Source organism: Rhinolophus sinicus, chromosome 3 (assembly GCF_057876585.1).
Source record: "Rhinolophus sinicus isolate RSI-liver-muscle chromosome 3, RSI-T2T, whole genome shotgun sequence".
In the NCBI taxonomy this organism is placed as follows: Eukaryota; Metazoa; Chordata; class Mammalia; order Chiroptera; family Rhinolophidae; genus Rhinolophus; species Rhinolophus sinicus.
Window position 1 is genome coordinate 200526522 of NC_142503.1, and position 21126 is coordinate 200547647.

A 21126-nucleotide genomic window follows, 5' to 3' on the forward strand; every position below is an offset into this window, starting at 1 on the left:
CTCGCAGCCGCGGTGAGAGACACGTTTATTGTGCATATTTACACGGCAGCACCGGCTGCCCCACCAGGTATCCATTGTTCGTCACCAGCGTGACAATCAATGCTTAAAAGTCATCAGCTACAGCAACGGGCCTGTACACATTTATATGTAAATTATACACCAGACTCGTACATGGAAAATAAAGCCTAAGGGCCTGGATTTTAATGAGAAAAACATTTCCAGCATCATTCTGGGAGTTTTGAATGGTCTAGTCCAAAAATACTTCTGGAATATAAAAGCCTGTCCGTACAAGTACACGTCAGTGAAGGGCCTTACTTGGTTTAAGTCTGGAACTGGGGCAGAGGTTACTACAGCACGGCCAGCCTGGACGGGAGGCCAGGTGTGCCCTCCTGCCCCACAGCTGCCCGTCTGACGTGCAGGAGTCCCCATGTCCACCCCACCCTGACTGACTGACCTCAGCTCCCTGGCCCGTGGCTACAGTGTCCATGCTGAGTGACAATGAGGGGTAAGAACCAACCTGGGCAACAAGAGGCGACGGAGGGGACAGTGCTCCTGGCCGTGGGTCACTTGGCCTTAGGGGCCCTTGTGACTGGCTTGGAAGTCCGGCCCAACACCGTTAGCCTGCAGGTGACCGAGACCAACACCCAGAATAGGAAGTAGGGCCCCCACTCAGGAACACCACTGGACACAAGTGTCCCTACAGGGCTCCTTTGGTAATGAAGGAGCAAGGTGTGCCGAGGAGTAAAGATGGTGGCTTTCTGTGATGTCCAGTGCCAGGGGCAGGGCTCTAGCAGGGGCAGGGGTACACCTCATAGCTGTAGGCTTCACGGGTGGGCTGAAGGTGACACTGAGAATGGGGTCAGTGAGAGCGTCATTGGCAACCAACCAGGGGTTAATTCTAGGGCTTCTATTGGCAACAGGGCTGGTTGTTTAGAAAGCTGGGCATTTATTTGGATTTACAGTAATTGGCAAAATTCAGTGGTCTTGGAGGCGAAAATGGAGAAAGGGCCTCACCTAGAAACCTCGGGAATTTCACATTGTGGGTGTGGTCTGCTGAAGTGAGCACCATGAAAGCCATTTCTAGCTTCAGCTTCCTGGGGAGACGGCAGGGTCATCTTAGGGGCTCCTCGTCCCTGGCCAGCCTGTGCGGTGCTCCAAAGGGAGGTTCAGGCGAGCGTTCGCTGTCGGGGTTTGATCCGAGGGTACAACTGGGAAGCAGGGAACCAAGTTAGGACAAGGAGACAGCACTGGGCAGGAGTCAGCTCGGCTGTCAGCTTCCTCCTGAGACGCTCCCTAACTCTGTAAGCGCCCGCACCCAGCTATTTCTCATGGCCCTTGGTACCGCCTACAGTGATTGTCACTAACCACCCCCCAGGGCAGGCAGCTCTGGTTCACTGCCGGCAAGCTGCTCAGGCAGTGCCTGCCCGCCCACCAGCCCCGGCCGTGCCGCAGGCCTGATGCACGCACGGACATGACAGGTGGCAACCCGCAGGCTCCACACCTCCCCATGAAAGACATGTCTGGGATGCAGAGTTCTGGTTGGGGCGAGGCTGGGCGTTCACTGAAGTCCCCCATAAGGAAACACTGAGCAGGTCTCGAGCAGACGCCCTGCTGTTCCCGTGCTGTGAGCCTCAGCAAACATGCCCACTGACCGGGGTGCTGAGGTGTGGAGAAGGCAGTGTCCTGCACCTGGACCCCATGCTATGCTGTTGTCACAGCTGATTTTGGGTACATGACCTCAGGAGGAAAGGTGTAGAAGCTGAGTCAGACCCCGGGAGAGCGAGCTCAGAGGACTTACCCCCAGCAAGTTTTTGGGCACGTAGCCCTCCCGGTCCCCAAGACGGGCCCACCACCAGTCGGTCTCACTTTCGTCCTTGCGCCTGAGGATGGTGATGGCGTCTCCTTCGTGGAAGGACAGCTCGTCGCTGTTCTGGGCCTCATAACCCCACAGAGCGTACACCACTCCTTTGTTCATCACACCCAACTTCTCCTGCACCCCTGGGACCAGAGAGCAAATGGTCAGGTCTCCGCGGAGGATGGACTGCAGAGCACGCCCTGCTCCAGGACCCGACCCACGATGCCGAGGGTTGAGAGGCAGAGCCAGGGTCATGCGGCCTGACGGTCCCCAGGCCCGGCTGCTGCCCTCTGCTGAATGCCAGGTCATTTCTATGTCCCAGCCCGAGTGCTACCACTGAAGCTGCGTCCAGAGGCAAACAGGTGTGCTGTTCTGAAAGGCGCTTCTTAGGGGAAACGTCCGGCTCACACCTAAAACAAACTTCCCAATCGGTGACTGAAGAAGTGGCATGGCTGCTCCTGGAGGGCAGTGAAGGAGCTTCCTGCAGCCCAACCAGGGACCGAGCAAGCTCATGGCCAGAAGTCACCTGTGGGGTCCCCGGACAGGCACCTCCCTCCTTCCCACACAGTGGTCACTGCCTCGGCGTCCCCAGCCCCACTGGGCCTCTGTACTGGGAGCTGGGCCTGCTCGAGTTGACAGGTTTGCCCCGGGGGCCAAATGTAGGGCTGGGCCCACAGGTTCTCAAGTCAGGTGTGGGACGCTGACCCGCGACCATTTAACCCTCAGACAGAACAGATATTCTGGCTTTTGAAAAGTGTGACCCTGACTGAAGCAGCCCAATGCAGACCACGTGCTTTACTTGTCAGTAGTCACCACAGGATGGGGAGGGGGTCCAACCATGGCGGGACCCTGGGACAGCCTGGGCCCACACAGGCCTCTTTCCCACCCCACTCGTGTGGGGTGCATCCCAGCAGAAGTATAGGGACAGGCACTGCATGGCCCCCTGTGCCAACTCCCTACCCAGAGGGGCAGCATCTGCATACAGAGAAGGGACTTGCGTTTTTCAGCAACTGGGCACAGAATCCTTCTGATGACATGGGTTTGCAGACGCGGTTTGGGAATGAGCTTAAGAGACAGTGCAACTCCCACGGGACGGGACACACTGGGCTGCGCCTGACGTTGAGCGCGGGGCTCCTCCCTGGCCGAGCAGTGGCCCAGCACACCCCGGGGCCCACGTACCGTACAAGAACTGGGAGCACTGGATGTAGCCCTCCTCCATCTCTTCACACTTGTCTGCGGCCGTTTCAATGTCGCTGATGGTCGAGGCAAAAATGGCAGCGCCGCTCTCCACCAGCTGCTTGCAGAGGTGGACGCTGTTGCAGGAGGCAGCGCAGTGCAGTGGTGTCCTGGGGGGGAAAAGGCTGTGCTGTGCTGCTGTCCCTTCAAACGTGTGACTCTTACTACCAAACTGGAGCACAGGTAGCTCTCTGAAAGGGGGGGGGGGGGCTGACAGATGGCCCAGAAATAGGTGTCCTCGCACAGCAGTGTGGACATGCTTCCCACCACAGACACGCAACCTGAATGGTCACAACGGGGCCGGCTGTGTGTATTTTGCAATGAAAGAAAGCCAGGTGTCCACATAGCAGACAGCTGCCTGAAACTGAGGGCGGGCCACACAACCCGCGCCCGCTGCAGGGAACAGGGAGCAGTCATTGGCACGCTCGCCTGCAATGCCCACAACCAAGCGCAGGGACACCCCACAGACATGCCTTTCACAGCCCTGCCAGGTGGGGTGGGGTGGGGTGCCACGGGGCCCGACCTCGCCCACGCCGCCCAGGCCTCACCAGCCGTCACTGTCCGCGGCGTTCACATTCACCCCAAAGTCCAGCAGGAACCTGACGATGTGGTGGTGGCCGGCGCAGACGGCGTTGTGCAGTGGGGTGATGCCCTCGTCGTTGGGCTTGCTGGGGTCCTCTACCTGGGACAAGGGCGTGTGTGAGCCGCCACGCCGCACTGGTGGCTTGAAGGGCAGGGGAAGGGTGTGGGCCGTGGGGCTCAGCCTACCTCGTAGATGACCCTTTGCACCAGGTCGAACTCCCCCTCCAGGGACGCGTCCAGGAGCAGCGCCAGTGGGTTGAAGCGGACCCGCAGCCCGCGGCCCGTGCGCTCCGAGTTGGGCTTCTTCAGGTTGGTCCGCTTGCTCTGCTGGGAAGAAGTGGCTTTAACTTATGGTGACCTGCCCAGAGCTCGGCCTGGCTGGGAGCAGGGGCCATCCCTCCACATACAGCACCGTGCTCCGGGGACACTGCCTCAGGCTGGCCCTGGCCCATGGGGCACCCATGCAGGGAGCCAGGTGGGTGACAGCCAAGCTTAACTGCTGTCAGCCCTGGAGTTACAGCTCATTCCTACCAACTGCCAGGGGCTCCCAACCCTCTGCTCCACCAACACTGACTTCCACCAAAGGACTGTCTAGAAGGTTCGTCCCCCACACCCCTCCTGTTGCCTGCCCTTCTGTTCCAGAGGCAGCTCCCCCTCGTCAGGGAAACCCGGGGCCTCCCTGCTGGGGCCTCTAGTAAGAGCTGTGCCGCCAAGCCCTGCGGGACCCATCTGTGTGCCGAGCGACTGGCTCAGGGAAGGTGGGGCCGGGTGGGGCCGGGTGTGCACAGCCCCGCTTAGCGCCCAGCTGACACAGGTGGGTCCTCCACCAGGAGGGGGCCGGGCCCTGCTCCAGGACGACACCCACCGTAGAGGCCACCGGCAGGGGCACGATGGGGGGCAGTGATGGGGGGCCTTGCTCTTCCCCTGGAGAGGGGGCGTCGGCTCCAGGGCTGGGGACCTGCTCTGTGGATGGGGCTGCGGCCACGTTGTTGTTATCGTCCTCGGCAGGCTCAGCTGTTTGGTGCGTGGTCCGGGGGCTGGTGAGCGCCTCTGGCTCAGGGGAGGGGAGCTGGTTGTCATTGGCGTCTGAGGCAGGGGCAGGCTCGGCAGGGAGCGGGGCTGTGGGCTGGGCGGGGCTGGCCTCCCCCAGGTTCCCGTTGGCATTGGTATTCCCGTTGTCTAGGTCGGCCAGGGTGCCCGTGAAGTCCTGCGAGGGGCTGGGCTGGGAGAAGGGGGTGCCCTCCATGCCGCCGGCCAGGGTGTTGAAGCGCTGGTACAGCAGCTTCTGGATGTTGGGCCCGCCGGGGCCCTCGGGCTCCGTGATGGAGCTGCGCTTCTTCAGCGGCCGCGGCGCGTTGGCCAGCTTTCTGCGCAGGGCCTCCAGGTCCGCGTCGCTCTGGTAGCGCAGCGGCGAGTGCACAATAGGCGTGAGCTTGGTGGGGCTGAGCGGCCGCGGCAGGCTCTCCATGGGGCCCGAGCCGCCCTCCCCCGGCGGGGCGGGGAGGTCCTGCTCGGGCTCTTTCTCGGCACTTTCTGAAGGTGGCTGGGGCTGCGATGTGCTTGTGGCCAGCGACCCGTGAAGAAACGGTAAGGGTGACGGGGATGTTGAACCGGAAGGGAGAACGGGTTTGCCGTACACTGGAGGAGACACAGGGACAGAGGGCGTGAGCATCCTGCGGGTCCTGGGAACCTGTCATCCTGTCACCAAGCACCTCTGCTGACACTAGGTGGGGCCTGGTAGGTGAACCCGAATGTAAACCCCACGGAGCCCTGTTTCCAGGGCCCCACTGACTCCTGCTGGAAGGTGGAGGGTCTAACTTACTGCTTTGGACAGTTGGGATGCCAGAATTGGGGCTTTTTCAAATGAGGGGGGAAAAAAAGGCAGTGGACTTGATCTCCCCAAAAAAGTGGTTCTGGTTTTCTGGCCAAGAAGGACGTCACCTCCGGACATGCATCTGACCTTCGGACTTAGTCCAATGGCAGAGAGCACAGGCCGCCTCAGGCAGGGTTTGCCTGGGGGCCCAGGAGCTCCAGAGAAGGGTGGCCATCTCTCCAGGCACGGGCCAGAGCCCTGCCCACAGCTAAGCACAGTGCCTCCACCTGGGAGGTCCCTGGGCATGGGGGGGCTGGCACCCCCAGCACCCCCTGGACAAGAGTCTGGAAGCTGCGGCCCACGCCCAAGAACGTCTGAGGACACAAGCCCAGACCCAGCGTGTAGGACCCTACCATCCGGTCAGAACCACCGCTGACCTCGGTAGGGTGGAACTAGGTCCAAATCTCTCCCCAGCCTTCCTCGCACACCTTGGCCTCCAGAACTCACTTCCCCTCCCCCAATTCACTGAGGGCTCTTCTGCAGGCAACTCCCAAAGCCGCAGACACCCCTTCGCATCACTGCCCCAGGGTTCCAGCTCAGCTACTGCCAAGAGGTGGGGATCAGCTCCAAGCAGAGCCCTCCTCCTGCCACGAGGCGGGCGGTCAGGGCCAGGCAGAGCCCCTACACCAGCTCCCTGCAGAGATCCTGCACAAGTTATCATGAAGCAGGAGAAAAAGAGGACACCCTGAAATCTCACCCTTCGGGGAGCTGGATTTCCTGAGTAACGCAGGGAGGTGAGTGCTCACACAGGAAGCCAGAGAACTGGGAGCCACCTGCAAAACTGCTGTGTGCATTTCATCTTTGATCCCATCGCTCATGGACACCTAAGGCCACACTTATGTAAGAATTAAGTTCAATTTTAAATGGATGTGGTCCAAATAATAAGGCTATGGACTGGCATTTTCCTAAGTGAAAGTATGACTTCCGGACTGCAAGAGAAGGAGAGTGCAAACCACTGTACCTGCTTTTACCGACTTATTTAAGGTGCTGTGCCCCACTGGCTGGTAGTTCTTAGGCGGTGTGGCTTGCTGCAGGTACACGGAGTATATGGAACTTGAATTCACGGTCTGGGGTCCTTTCCTGGGGGACTGGGGCCTTGACCCTTTATCAGCCAGAAAGGGCCTGATGGCCACAGTCAGTGGGGGTTCAGGTTTGCCATCACCAGCTGGAAACGCAGGTGACCCTGCTGGTGGGTACGTTGGGCTTGGTGGCACAGAAATCCTCTGCTGGATCTGCTGCGAGGAGCCCGGCTGGTGGGTGCTGCCCGCGGCAGGCAGCGGGGCAGGTTTCTGCCGACTGGGCAGGCCTGCGCTGGGCCTGGGCAAGCTGCCTTCCTTCCTCCTCTCCAGGGAGTTTGTGGTCCCTGGGCCCACAGGCACAGGACTGGGGTATGCCCCGTAGCTCTGAGGCAGTGGCTTGCCGACACCAGGGGTCGGGGCTGGCCCTTTACCCATCTCGATGCCCTGAAGTTAAATGTTAAGAAAAACAAAGTCATCCTTTGCAAAGTGAAGCATATGTCCATCCACAGTCACAAGAATACAAAGTCGGACTTAGAAAAATGGGCTTTTAAATGGGCTTGTGACCCAGGGCAAGGGGAGAGGGTTGGGGTGGGGGGTCAAACGCAGTGGGGCTTGTCATCTGTCTGCAACAGAGCACCCCTAACCAAAAGACCCTGCACACTGCTCGGTGCTTAGGGCCCACGAACTCCTTCAGACTGTGTATAATTTGAACACTAACACGAGTAATTTGCCTCATGACACCTCCTGCCCCTTAGATGAAAACGAGGGCTGAACAGTAACTGGTTAGGAGCTTGTTTGTGTGTTACAGTGATAATGACAGACGGCCTACCAGCTTCTCTGTGGCTCCCAGAGCTGACAGGGGCACAGGCTGGATAGAGACAGTCCCCTGCTTGAGCGGCCCCTCCACGCTCGAGCCCTTCCGGTCCACACTGGCAGTCTGCGTCGGTTTCCCTGAAGAGCTAGAATTCTGTTTTAATGTTGGCCAGTTTCCATCATTGGCTTGAAAAGAACACACAATGTAAGTAAAATTTTTCTTGAAATGAGTTGCACTAACATAAGAGTACCTACCCCCTGTCAGAAGCGAAAATCACTGTCTGGACCGTCACACTGACGGAGCCGCACGGGCCAGGTCCTTGCCGACCAGCCCTCGTCACATGCTGGCGGGCGCACCACAGCACGCAGGGCAGCCTCTGCCTGCAAGGTGCTCGCGTGTGTGGAGCCCAGCGATGACCAGCCCGGGCGAGGGGCCAGAGGGCCAGAAACATTCTCGGCACCATTTAAATACTGGTCAAAGCCCTCACCATCAACACTAGTGAATAAAATAAGCACTGGCACTTACTGCTCCAGCACTCTTCATAAATACATTCACCTACAGTAAAAAAGGCTCATCTTTGACTTCACACAGATCTGACCTGCTCTGCTTCCATACTTCCAGTGTGAAAAGAAAACTTCAGCTTTACTCTGTTAGCAGTCTCTACCCTCTCCAGTGCTGCCCCATCACAGCAGGCTGTACCCGCTGATTGGAGCAGCAGGCTGTCACTCTGTGGCACTGATCAGAAAGCCAGTCAACCCGTGTTTTCAGGAAGACACTGAGAGATGATTTTACAGAGCCTTTTCCAAACTGAAAAAAGGGTGCAAGCACTTCTGGCACCCCAGGCCCTCCCCCCTCGGGGGACGGGGTCCAGCTCTGACCAGGCTCGTTTTGCGCCACAGCAGGCACAGGCTGGACGGAAGCTGTCAGCCTCGTGGGACAGTGTGGCCCCTTCTGTCGAGATCTGCACGTGCTGGCCCCTAGCTCGGCAGGTGGGTGACTGAGGAGCAGCCGGGAAATCCCTGTCCCTTGCCATAGCAGCGCGGGAGCCAGGATTGCGACTCGCAGACAGGAGGAGAGCGCTCACACTGCCCTGGGCACAGGCAGAGCAGGCGGCACGGGCAGAGCCGCGGAGCGGAGCGCCTGGCAGCCACACCTGGGCTGCTCCAAAGCCAAGGCCACGCTCTGCAGCAGATCAGCTATGCTGCTAAGTTACTCCATCGCAGGCCCCAGCCGGTGCCAGCCGAACTGCTGGAACAGCCCTGCTGGTATTCCAAGGCCCCGGGCCAAACGTCACCTTGCTCCCCGTGGCCTGTCCACCCCTTCTAGGCCACAAGTGGGTGTGCTCACCTGTCCCCTTGCTTACATCTGAGACTGGGAGGCAGGGGCCAGAAATGACAGGTTCACCCAGAGGCACCGAGGTGAAAACTCAAAGCCCAATGCAGATGGCCGGCCGCCGGGGCGGACTTCCCATGACCTCTCCCGGGGTCACCGGGAATGTGGCCGTCCAGCAGCTTCTGACCTCTCACGGCCACGGGAGGTTTTATGGAAATCAGCCACGAAAGGACTAACAAGGGACTAGGAATTTCCTTTGTTCGGGATGAGGAAAGAGGTGTAGGAGGACCATTTAGTTTATGAAGGGACAATCAACTTCAAGTACGAAGGGATTCTTGTACTGCAGATAAATGAAGAGCCTCGTAATGAACTCAGACAATCACCTCCATTTGGTAAAAAGAAAAACCACGACCTTTGTGGTGTCAGCACTGGCCAGACCCTCCCTGAGTATCACCAGTGTGTGGCCCGGCCCAAACACCACTCCTGTCTGCTGGAGGGAGGGACACAGTATGTCCCTGCAGCATCTTTTTCAAGTCCAGATGTGATAAGCAGACCTTTCTCAGTTTGGAAAGCCCAGCCTCTGTTGCTCTAGCAGTGTAAGGCGGCACAGCTTCCCCAGCCTACCAGCTCATACGGGCTGCGCAGTGCTGGGGCAGCTGCGGCCAGGCCCAACAGCCGGGGTCTGACACTGCCCACGAGCTGGTCACTCTGGCTTTACCACAGCCATCTGTGTGACATGAAACCAGAACAGCCAACAGTAGCGGCCCTACCAAGCTATTTGACCGCAGTTGCACATCTGGGCTGACATTCTGCCCCCAGAGTGGGCGTGACCCAGATATCCTGTGTTGTCGCCTCACTCCACAGCAGGAAGACCATGGCTAGTGCTGGCCTCCTGAGGGCACCTTCTCTGGGCCCTCCCTGTTAGGCTGTCTTCTCCTTTCAAGCCCCGTGAGGCAGGGGCCTGCACACCCAGAGAAGCATTTAAAATGAAGGCAGCACAGAAGTGGCTGGCTGTGCTAATATCTGCTCTTGGAAACAGACACACAAGTACTCCACGCACAGAGTGGTTCAAACTACAGATAACAGCTTATCAGAGAAAGCTACACCTGGAGTGTCACGCCGGCCAGACACAGCCTGTGCTGAGACCTGGTCGAGACCTGAGGGCTGGCGACGCCCTCTCCTGCCTGGGTCAGGACAAGCCGTGAGCCCCACAGCAGGAGCAGCAGAGGTGTTGCTACTCAGAAGTGCCAGGCAAGAGAACATGAGGCCAACAAACAGAAGACTGCATGGTCCTGGAAAAGTCCTCTAAATACAGGCCTGACAGGACCACACAATCCTGCTGTCACAGACAAAGGCATGCTATGACACTCAGACCCGTACTCTGGTCCAGTGTCACAGGGAGACGTGTCCGCCCCATCACACAGGAAGTCAGCATGGAGAAGCCCTGGTTTTTTAGTGCACCAGCTGGAAATGGTGCCTCCCTCCAGGAAGGGGGGCACTCTCCATGGAGACCCTGCCAGCCCTGGGCTGACAAGCCCTGAAGAGAGCGACGCACAGCCCAGTGCTGGGGGCCCGAGGCCCATCACACCACACGGTCACTGGGCCAAGGGCCTCTGGATGATGAAGACCACACTGAGTGGGGAAAGGAGAGTAGCCACATCCTCCATTTCTGGGATCGGCACTGTGGTGGCACACGGCTCCCAAATGCTGTCCCCACGGTCCCCCATCCCCACTCCCTTACTGTCCCCCACTCACCGGGTTTGGATCTCCCATGGGCAGCACCTGAAGCAATAGTGAGAGACTGGGGCTTTACGGGGTCCCCCGGGGCTGCATAGCTGCCGGCACTGGGGACCTGGATGTACGGCCCCACGGCAGCAACCCTGCCAGGCGTGCTCAGGGGCGACTGCGGTGAAGACGCACCATTCACGCGGCTCAGCTGCAAAACAGGAAGAAAGGAGCGTCATGATTCTCCTAGGTCAAAGGCCAGCATGGGCCTCGTGTGACGGCCTGCTCAGACTCCAGGCAGAGCCTCACCCCGGAAAATGGGCGTCTAGGAAGGCGGGGCTTCAGGGAAGGGCCTCGCCCGCAGTCCTGAGCCATCCTCTCTGAGAATATCCATCATTTGGGAGCTACAGACACAGCACAACTGCTTCTTTGGACACCCCCACCTACGCACCCCTCCCTGGGGGACACGCCCTCCCCATGGGCGGGCAGAGGCACTGGTCACGACCTGGGCTCTGCCCCATACTGGCTGGGCTGCCTCAGGCAAGTGACCACCTCTAGGGACCTCTGTGCCTGGGTCACGAGGTCAGGATAGGGCTGCTGTAAGGACTGATGGAGACATGCAGGGTCCAGTGACAGGGTGGCACCAGGCGGGGCTCTCCCCAGGTCCCTGAATGCAGTCCTACTGTTCTCAGCAAGGACACCAAGCCTCCGTCACTAACTGCTCACACAGCACGGCCCAACAACAACAAACAACTTGTTAATGTGTCCACGTGGCTAGAGAATGGCACCAGCTATTTGGACAAATACATGTACACAATGCTGTGGGGATAGTTTTTAGATATGACTAACATTTAAACCAACAGGCTCTGAATAAAGCAGCGTGCCCTCCACAGTTGGGGTGGGCCGCATGCAATCCGTCAAAGGCCTTAAGAGAAAAAGACTGAGGTCTTCTGAGGAGAGGGGATTCTGCCTTCGGACACCAGCTGCAACGTCAATTCCCTGGGACTTCAGGCTGCAGGCCTGCCCCGCAGAGTGTGGATGTGCCAGCCTCCCCGACGTGGGAGCCCGTTCTCTAAAATCAATCAACCAACCAATCAGCCAGTCAATCAACGATCACTCTCTCTCTCTCTACACACACACACACACACACACACACACACACACACACGTATAAATAAGAGACTTCCCACCTGAGACAGTCACACAGGTACAATTCTCTTCTAAGCCCTCGCAGCCAGGCAAAGCCCCGGAAGGCCACAGCTCACCTCCTGAGAACCACCTTCAGAGCAGCAGGACTGACAAGGACACTTGTCAGACCCCGAGAGCACCAATTATTGAGTGTGAATAAGGGGACTTTGGGGACACTGTCCCAGCGAGCTCAGCTGCCTGCCCCAGTCTCCACGCCCGAGGGCAGAGTGCCAATCAGCTGTGACTCGGGCACAACTTCCCTCAAGCCCTGAGCACCTCTACTGGTCACGTTCAGCCACAGACGAGGCACAGCAGTCTTTTACTAGCTAGCCTCTCACGAGCTCTCAGCCACACATGTGCTCATGGAAGCACCAAGAGTAACAGCAAGACCTGGGGACACCTGCCCAACAGGGCTGGGCAAAGTGGCCATGGGATGTGGGGTATTGTACACAAGTTACCAAAGAAATTAGGTAATGACCTGGAGAAATACCCATGTTGCAATTCTTTTTAAAAAAAAGACAAGGTTCAGAACAGTATGGATGATACAATTCCTACAATTCCTTATTCAATTAAAAGTTAAATACCTTCTATCTGTATTGAGCAAAAGACTGGGACCACTAACCACCATCATCCGTCAAGAATGAGAAGAGGGTGGAGGGACTTTCACATTTTCCTTTAAATATTTCTGTACTGTTTTAACCTTTTTCAGTGAGTATCTGCTACCTTTGAAAGTTAAAATACCAGTTAAAGATTTTTTAAAGGCACTAACAGAAACTTGCTTGAGAGTTTAAAAAGCCCTTCCACCTGGGTCATCTCTAAGAACCTTCACAATTATCCCTGGGGCAGGCAGGACACGTCAGTTGACAGCAAGGACACAGGGCTGCCAAGTTCAAGGCCTTCGCCCATGTGGCACAGCTGGAAATGCAGAGTGGGGCCCAGCCTCGCACTGCGAGTCCAGAGCCATAGTTCCCCAGAGGGGAAGGGACAGCCCTGTCCGCACGGCACATGGAGGGCAGGGCACAGCCCATGGCTGCCCACAGGGGTGGTTTGGATTCCATGCTCCAGGACCTACTGTCTCTTTGAGAAAGAGAACTTCGTTCTCCTGCTGCTTTGTATGGTTTATGGCCAATTGATGTTTTATCAGCTGTGGCGCATGCGGAGAACAAAATGCCATTATCGTGAACATGTGCGATTTTTAGTAGTGCATCTCACAGAAATACTTCCTTTCCCACGTGCCTGGATTTTCTTGCCATACAGACGCTCACGCAGCTCGCTGATGCGCTTGTCCATCATGGCCACCTCCATGTTGCGTTTATTTAAAAGTTCCTTCTGCTGCTGGAGTTTTGAATTCTGTTCCTGGTTAAGCTGGTTCCGAATCTGCAAAATCGAAAACACAATTTTTATGTCTGCAATAATTAAACGGTCACATTCTCACTGGCAGAGATATTTAAAAAAAAGAGAAAGTAACTAAGTTCTTGTTGCAGCTACACATATGCACTGTCGACTGTGTGCTAAATAGTCACAGCGCAGATGAAGCCAGAGAAGGTTACTCAGAGGACACAAAAGAGCCACTCCCTGCAAACAGGCGTCCTCTACAGAGCATCCAGAGAATTGGCACCAATAGTGATGACGGGGCCCAGGGCTGTCATTGTCAGGAATGGCGCTTCAGTGACACCTGTCCCAAACACATCTTCTGGGACCTAAGGAGAGGTGTCTGCTCCCCACCACGCCCCACACTGTCCACTGAATGAGGCGCCTCACTGGAGGCAGCAAGAAATTCACAGAGGATGGCCTCGAGCGCTGCACAGAATGTCCGTATATCACATTAGTGGGCTCCAACCAGCACTTTAACAAAATGAAATAAACAATAGAAAACAACAGTGCATGGCACGTGGGGTGAGTTCCGTCCTGTCTCAGGTACACACGGTACCAGGGCACACACACTGCATGTGTGCACTAGGCAGGAGGGGACGAACTTTTAACCTAGACTGTAGCAAAAAACAAATATAAATTAAATATAGTACATTCCTCAGACCTCCCCCAAAAAACCCTTTAAAATCACCCACTTTTAACAATTGTTTAAAGTGTAAAAAAGTCATAAATTCTCATTTTATTTCTGTGCATTTATATGAGAAAACTTAATAGCAACAACAGTGATTTTACTCTGTAATTAAATGTTCTCATTTCATAAAATGATATGTTTTCTACCAAGCGCTAATAAAATTGCAAAGCTTGAAAAATCATCTGCTGGGTGACAACTTCTGAGAAATGGAAATCCGGAGGACTGTTACGGAGCGGACGTTTGTGTCCTCCCACAATTCCTATGGTGAATCCCTTACCCTCAATGTGATAGTATTTGGAGGTAGGGCCTTTGGGGGGTCATCAGGCTGGATGAGGTCAAGAGGGTGGGACCCCAGGAAGGGGTTAGTGCCCTTATAAGAAGAGGAAGAGAGACCAGAGCTGTGAGGACACAGCATGACGGTGGCCGTCTACGAGCCAGGAAGCAGCCCTGCCTCCCAAACCGGATCTGCCAGCACCCTGCTCGCAGACTCCCCGCCTCCAGTGCTGCACGGCACAAATGTCTGTTGTCTAAGCCCTGGTCTATGGTATTGTTACAGCAGCTCATGCTGACTAACAACGAAGGTTTAACAACAGGCATCGATCTCATGAAAACAGTTTACAGACACCTTAAACATCATCTACAACTTAATTCTTTATCAGTTCATTATATCACCAAGTAAATTCTGTGTTGAATTTCTGTACTGAAAACAGGCAAGTGAGAGAAGCAGGTCACAAAGAACTACACACTGCATGACCCTGTACATATCAAATGCCCAAGCCAGGCAAATCCACAGACAGAAAGGAGAGTTCTGGTTGCTTAGCGCTGGGCAGGAACGGTTCTGAGGTGTGGGATCTCTTTCAAGGTGATGAAAGTGTTCTAAACTTGACTATGGGGGGACGCAGAACTCTAAAGATACTAGAAACCATGAAATCATACTTTATGGGTGAATGGTATACTATGTGAACTATCTCAAAGCTATCTTAAAAATTCTTTTGTACTGAATACGTTTTGTGCCTACTATTCAATTAGAATCCATTAACTCGCTTCCAGCTCCTGAGGCTTCCAGTCTCTGGAGCAGAAAGCCCGGAAGATGTTTCAGTATATACCCATTCCCCTGACCCAGGCACGTTACCTGTAGCTCCTGGTACAGTCTTTTTAACTCCACTGCTGCCGGCCCCGTTAGCTTGCCATTGTAAGACTGGAACCCGTTCAGTTTCCCTTTCTTTAAGTCTTCCAATTGCTGACTGAGCTGGTCAACTCTTAAAATTGCAGTCTGTACTTCCTGCTTCTTCTCCTGGAACATGGCACTGAACCTTTCTATTTCAGCAGCTATAATTTCCCACCAAGAAAGAGAACAATCAGTTAGTTGATATTCTTTTTTAACAATAGTTTATTTTCGTTTGGGATGTCTTCCTCATTTCTATACTTTTAACTCAACTCTAGCATCATCTAGTGCCCGACCTTGGAGAGAAGACTGTACTATGATGTGTATAATCCAAAGCACGTCTCAACAAGCCTTTGGGACACATGATGTGACTGCTCAGATGGCACACAATTGTATTTTCACTCATTATTGAATATTCTTTAATCAGTCAGGCCACTTGGGAATGTCAGTGCACCAAAAGACCCAAGGCTCTGTAAGGGCAGGGTCCCCCAGATCTGTTACCACCGTAACACAAAGCAGGCACTAGCTGAATTGACTAGGGAAATCACCAAGAAGATACACTCACAAAAATAAAAACTGAGCATCATCTGTATGGTTCCTCTGATACTCAGATAAAACATGAGCAGTATCATGACCCTCACATGACCCCAGTGTAATGACCCTCACAATGATGTGAGCCATGGAGCACCCCAGTCCCAAAGCAAATGTCACACAGGGTCGTCCTACTGCATCACTGGGGCTGCAAGAGATCTTCTAAGATCACCGAACCCAACCCCCCATCCTGTCCGACCAGGCGAACAGAGCAAGGCTCCAGTGCCCTTTCTCCAGCCAGCTCTGATCACACAATTACACAGTTCTGCTGGCTTGTGGCTGAGCGTGTCGGAGGCTGGACTCGGTTCACGTTATCCAGCCTGGTGTGTGTGGACGCGCGGAGCTGTGAGCACGTACACAGGTTGCCGTTCATTATTTTGCTGTAGTCCACTTGCCCTCTGGTGGCGCGGATCTTCTTCAGCTTATTTTCCTGGGCTTCCACGCGTTCCTTCAGCTTCTGAAGCTTTTCATTTTCAGAAATAGCCTGCTGCTGACGGCGCTCCTGTTGCTTTAGAAAATGTAAACGCTGTTCCTAACAAAAGGGAAACAGCTAACTGAAAATTGGAACTACAACCACTTTTATACACTAAAAAAGTCTGAGTGCATTCCTCAGTACCACGTATCTTAATGAATATGAAATTATTGGGGGTAAGCAGGTGCGAGAGGGAAAGAGCGTGGGGATTTGTCGAAGTGGATTTTCCTGTGCACACCGAGCTAGACCATTCAACAGTGTACGTGCTCCCACAGAAATCCTTGCAGCAGGAGACCATCAGCCTGCCTTCCCGTCACCAGCACTCAATCTCATCTCATCCTGCCTGGGAGCCCTGCCTTAGCTTCCTGCTGTCAGTCCCAGATTTCCGGCTGCTGCAAAGCGGCTCCAGAGGGCCCTTATTTAAGCTCCTAAAGGAAACGAGCACTGGCCAGCGGAGGATTTTACACTGAAAAGGGATAAGGTGGTCAGTAAGGTGATAAACCTCTGACTTGCTAAGTGACATCCAACAGTACAAGGAAGTGTCTGTTTTCTTTAGGATCAGCTTCTTTAAAACTAGGGGCCGGGGCCGGCCCGGTGGCTCAGGCAGTTAGACCTCTGTGCTCCTAACTCCGAAGGTTGCACCTTGAGCTGAGCTGCTGCTGAGCTCCCGGATGGCTCAGTTGGTTGGAGCACGTCCTCTCAACCACAAGGTTGCCGGTTCAACTCCATCCAAGGGATGGTGGGCTGTGCCCCCCGCAACTAGCAATGGCAACTGGACCTGGAGCTGAGCTGCGCCCTCCACAACTAAGACTGAAAGGACAACAACTTGACTTGGAAAAAAGTCCTGGAAGTACACACTGTTCCCCAATAAAGTCCTGTTCCCCTTCCCCAATAAAATCTTAAAAAACAAAACAAAAAACTAATGAAACATTTACAGTCAGATAAGAACAGGACAATCTTAAAGTAAAAATATGTGCAATATTCTTTAATAGTTTTTTCCCTATTAATATGAAAACATACCTTAAGGATAACAGTCAACATTAAATATTCATGGTCCCACATGTATGCATAAAATATACCTGAATAGGAGAGGTTTAAGTGTGATTATGCAGGCATTATACACTACATTCTAAGGGAGGGAAATACATAAAAATCAGCATTAACCTGTGATTCACACTGCTGAAACTATCTAAGAATTTTTTTTTAATAGTAATACTCTTGGATCAATACTTGGAAAGGAAAATAAAAGCAGAATTAGAATTTTTTTTAAAGAAAATTTTATAATTACATAATACTATGTACATTTCATCTTAGAAATCTTATTAATGAGATAAAATACTTTCCAATTTATTTAATTTTTAATTGTTTTTTAGTCTTATAAATCCAATAAACTTTATAAGATAACTTTAAAAAAGTCCAAATTAAACTATTATTTACATAAAAGTAGATACTGCCATGAATTACACATTTTCAATAAATGAAAAAAGTTGTATTGGACATTTGGTTACAAAAAAACCTACAGATTTCACTTATATGTGCAATCTAACAAAATAAATGAACAAACAACAGAAACAAACTCATAGCTATAGAGAACTGATGGTTGTCAGATGGGAGGAGGATTGGGAGACTGGGTGAAAAAGGGGTACAAACTGGCACTTACAAAATAGTCATGGGGATGCAGGGTACAGCATAGGGAATATAGTCAATAATGTGGTAATAACTATGTATAGTGCCAAGTGAGTACTAGACTTAACGGGGTGATCACTCTGTAAATTATATAACTGTTTAATCGTGTTGTACACCTGAGACTAATATAACATTGTCAACTGTAATTGAAAAATTAAAAATAAAATAAAAAAGAATCTCTACAGAGAAAGCAGTATGAACCTCAGCAGTTATGTTTACATGTTCTCTTGATAGCAGGTTCAGAACATTTAAGATCATTACAATATGAATCATTTCCAGCGGGCATGGCATATAGGTCTGGTTTTTCATTTTCAGTCCACAACTAAATCATTATTTAGAAAAAATTTAAATCCTACTGTCAAGAGTTTCAACAGCAAATGTATAACTCAGCGTATGTACTGAGCAGTAACTGTCCCCTTACTGTCATTAGCCAAACCAGCTCCCTGTGGAGTGGCATACAGGGAAGCCCTGATGTCCAAGTGTCACTGTCTTCTAGGCATGTGACCAGCATCTTCCTCAGGGATCACTGGCTCCCTCTGGAACACTAATGCCAACTATACCAGCTGAGAACACACAAAGGAAAGAGGAGACAAGGATGACGGAAAGCATCCTCTCTCCCTGCAGCGGGGAAGGCCGACCACTTCCTGGTGTGGGAGTTTGTGTGCAGGGCAAGGGTCACATGCTCTTCCCACTGTCAGGAAGCTAAGCCTGCATTTGTTATTTCAGAGGAGACAACAGACACCGCTCAGCACTTCTGTGCCGAGCTCCTAGGAATGGACCAGCCAGTCCATCTACAACTACGGCTGGCGAACACACTGAGCGCGGCCCCACCTCTGCTTTATAATCTTACCTTGGCAACCAACATTTGCTGCTGGTTTTCAATCTGCTGTTGTTGCCTTGCTGCCATATCTTGGAGCTCTGAGAGGGTCAGTTCAACACGCGGACTGCCACCCTGCGGAGAACAGAACACACTCAGGCTGGGATATGTGAGCGCCTGCATCACCGCTTTTCTCTCGTGTCAGAACGCGCACACACCACTATTTTAAATAGGTTCCCTAGAAACTAGGAGTACCCAAATTAGTTTATTCTCGCCTAAGAGCTTTCCTAACTGTTGGCTGCTTTGATTAAATATAAATAACAGTTTTTCTAATATGCCAGATACTACAAATAAGAGGCCCAACTTGAAGCAGACTTTTGCAAATGTGTATTGAGGTCACATTCCACTTTTTGCACTGGCTATTTAACAGGTGTATCTGAGTAAACGGGATGTCAAATGTTTAAGGATACACAACTTAAAAACATAAATGTGCAGGTGATATCTAAGGACAAATGTTATCTCACTGCCACCTGGTCTCGAGAAGCTAAACTATGTAAGATTATAAAATACAAATACCTTGTTACAAATACCATGTATGTGGACTGCACCGAGGACTAACCCGTTATGCAGAGAATTACATATAGGACGTGAATACAAAAGGTAAAACCTCGAGGAGTGGCAACTGATGGAATTTGAAAGCATGGCCCGATCTCTGTTAAGGATAATAAACAATAAAATCGGCGTTTTACTGTGCTTACCATGTGCTTTATGCTTCTGAACTAAGTACTTTCCATTTAGGCACTCATTTAAGCCTCGTAATAACACTATCACAGAGGTACTGTTACATTCCCATTCTACAGGCAAGAAAATGGCAGAGAAGTTCAGGTAACCTGCCGCAGGTGAGACAGCTCACGGGGGCAGAGCAGGACGCAAGTCCTCGTCCCGGACCGTCCCATACAGCACACATTACCGAGCACACGCCACTCGCATATACCACTGTGCTAGACGTGGTATATGTACCGTACCATGTAATCTTCGTGGCAAGTCTGTGTGGCAGGCACCTGAGCCCCACACCGGGTGAGGAATGGTGGGGAAACGTGACGGGACACGCTGAGGGCACACAGCTCACTAAAGGAGCAGGGCTCTGATTTGGCCAAGCCTGTCCTCCTCCAGCCTCTTCCATTCTAACCATGAGGCTCACGGTCCCACCTCGGAGCTCTACTTTCTACTTCTAGGCCCATTTGCACTCTCAGAAGCCCTTCACTTTCCACCCCCGCTTATGCTCAGTGGTTCCAACCGCTGTTCCTCTGACTCCAGCCTCCCCCAAAGTTTATGGTGTTCAAGTACATTCTTGATTCTTGGAAAATGGAATCAGGAATTGTTCAACAGTCTTCACTGGAACCCCAATTCTGTTTATCTAGGATCCTGAGGAAGCAATATGGTCCAAGCTCCTTTTCTTTTTCTTTTCCCCCCTCTTCCGCCTTCCCTCCACCCCCCCACTCCGGTTCAAGCCATTGTTTCTCAGTCTAGTTGTGTAGGACACAGCTCCCTGGCCCATCCCATGCTGGTATTATGAGCCTTGTGCTCCTCCAGGCGGAGGCAGTCGGTCGCCAGTCATCGGTCGGCTGCTCACAGCACCTCATGGCAGCTCTCACCGGTTACTGGCCACTCACACTGGCCACCGGCTGTTCATGGCAGCACATCGTAGCCCACGGCAGCACATAGCTGCCCACGGCAACTCACACTGGCTGCCGGCCACTCACGCTGGCTGTCGGCCACTCACACTGGCCGTTCACAGCAGCACACGGTAGCCCAAGGCAAGGAGAGCCGTTGCTCACAGTCCTAGCTGTAGAGGGTGCAGCTCACTGGCCCACGTGGGAATCAAACTGGCAACCTCAGCGTTAGGCACACGGAGCTCCAACCACCTGAGCCACCGGGCTGGCTGCAAGTCCCTTTTCAAAACTAGACATTGTAAATGGCCAAGTCACAGAAACTTCCATTTGAAAAGAACTTTGTTTATTCTACCAAAAAATACCTGGCAGAACCATTAAATGGCCCACATCTGTTTTAATGCTAATAAAGGGGTGCTAATTTCCACCTAGTGAGATTTTCCAGTCATAACAACAGGTTATTTTTTGAAACTTTCAGAATTTTTACTCCTTATACATATTTTTTCTAGAGAAAAATGATGTCCATTCAACTAATCTTTCAATTAACATTAATTTTACAACTTAAAAGAAAAAACAAAAACGATCTCTTTGGTCTCCTCTGCCCACTAATGGCTTAGAATAACAACGTGAAGAGGATAGAAAGAAAATATAACAGTTCAGTATTCTGATAGTTACACCTGTGAACAAGACAGAGCGCTTTGTATGTGTTGTGTTGTATGTGTATTTCTAACTGCAAAACTAAGATATACTATGTTGTCATAAGTAATTCAGGTATTTATATTATTTACTAATATGAGGTGTGATCAAATAATACTGTGAATACTGCTGTGAAGTGCCATCCAACGGAAAGGCAGGGCTCTTCAATATGGGTAGCAGCAGTCAAACCTTAGTGACAGTGTGTGACAAGTTTCAACTTGTTCGGTGCAGTCAGTCGGGTGTGAGCTACGGTGGTGAGAAGGTGTGTTGTAAGTGTGCCATGAATCATCCTCCAGCATGACAATGCTCCGTGTCACACATCGCTTCTCGTACGGCAATTTGT

The 21126-nt window shown here is 52.6% G+C and overlaps 1 protein-coding gene across 2 annotated transcripts in view; it reads right to left on the minus strand.

Annotated features, from left to right (window-relative positions):
* Window positions 1-8: 8 nt before the first annotated feature.
* The window catches only part of PPP1R13B (protein phosphatase 1 regulatory subunit 13B), a 74586-nt gene continuing 53468 nt past the window's right edge, over window positions 9-21126 (minus strand). Inside the window, exons 5-17 of one of the 2 annotated variants that reach the window (XM_074326816.2) lie at window positions 18451-18552; window positions 15800-15974; window positions 14819-15015; window positions 12861-13001; window positions 10467-10647; window positions 7395-7564; window positions 6508-7009; window positions 4539-5311; window positions 3860-3997; window positions 3640-3773; window positions 3035-3201; window positions 1799-1998; window positions 9-1208 (exon numbers count right to left, since the gene is read on the minus strand). In XM_074326816.2, the coding sequence (XP_074182917.1) occupies window positions 1167-1208; window positions 1799-1998; window positions 3035-3201; window positions 3640-3773; window positions 3860-3997; window positions 4539-5311; window positions 6508-7009; window positions 7395-7564; window positions 10467-10647; window positions 12861-13001; window positions 14819-15015; window positions 15800-15974; window positions 18451-18552 (2922 nt within the window). In that variant the 3' untranslated portion in view covers window positions 9-1166. Of the gene's footprint in view, window positions 1209-1798; window positions 1999-3034; window positions 3202-3639; window positions 3774-3859; window positions 4001-4538; window positions 5312-6507; window positions 7010-7394; window positions 7565-10466; window positions 10648-12860; window positions 13002-14818; window positions 15016-15799; window positions 15975-18450; window positions 18553-21126 lie in introns of both variants that reach the window. The other variant, XM_088797538.1, reaches the window with a different exon arrangement.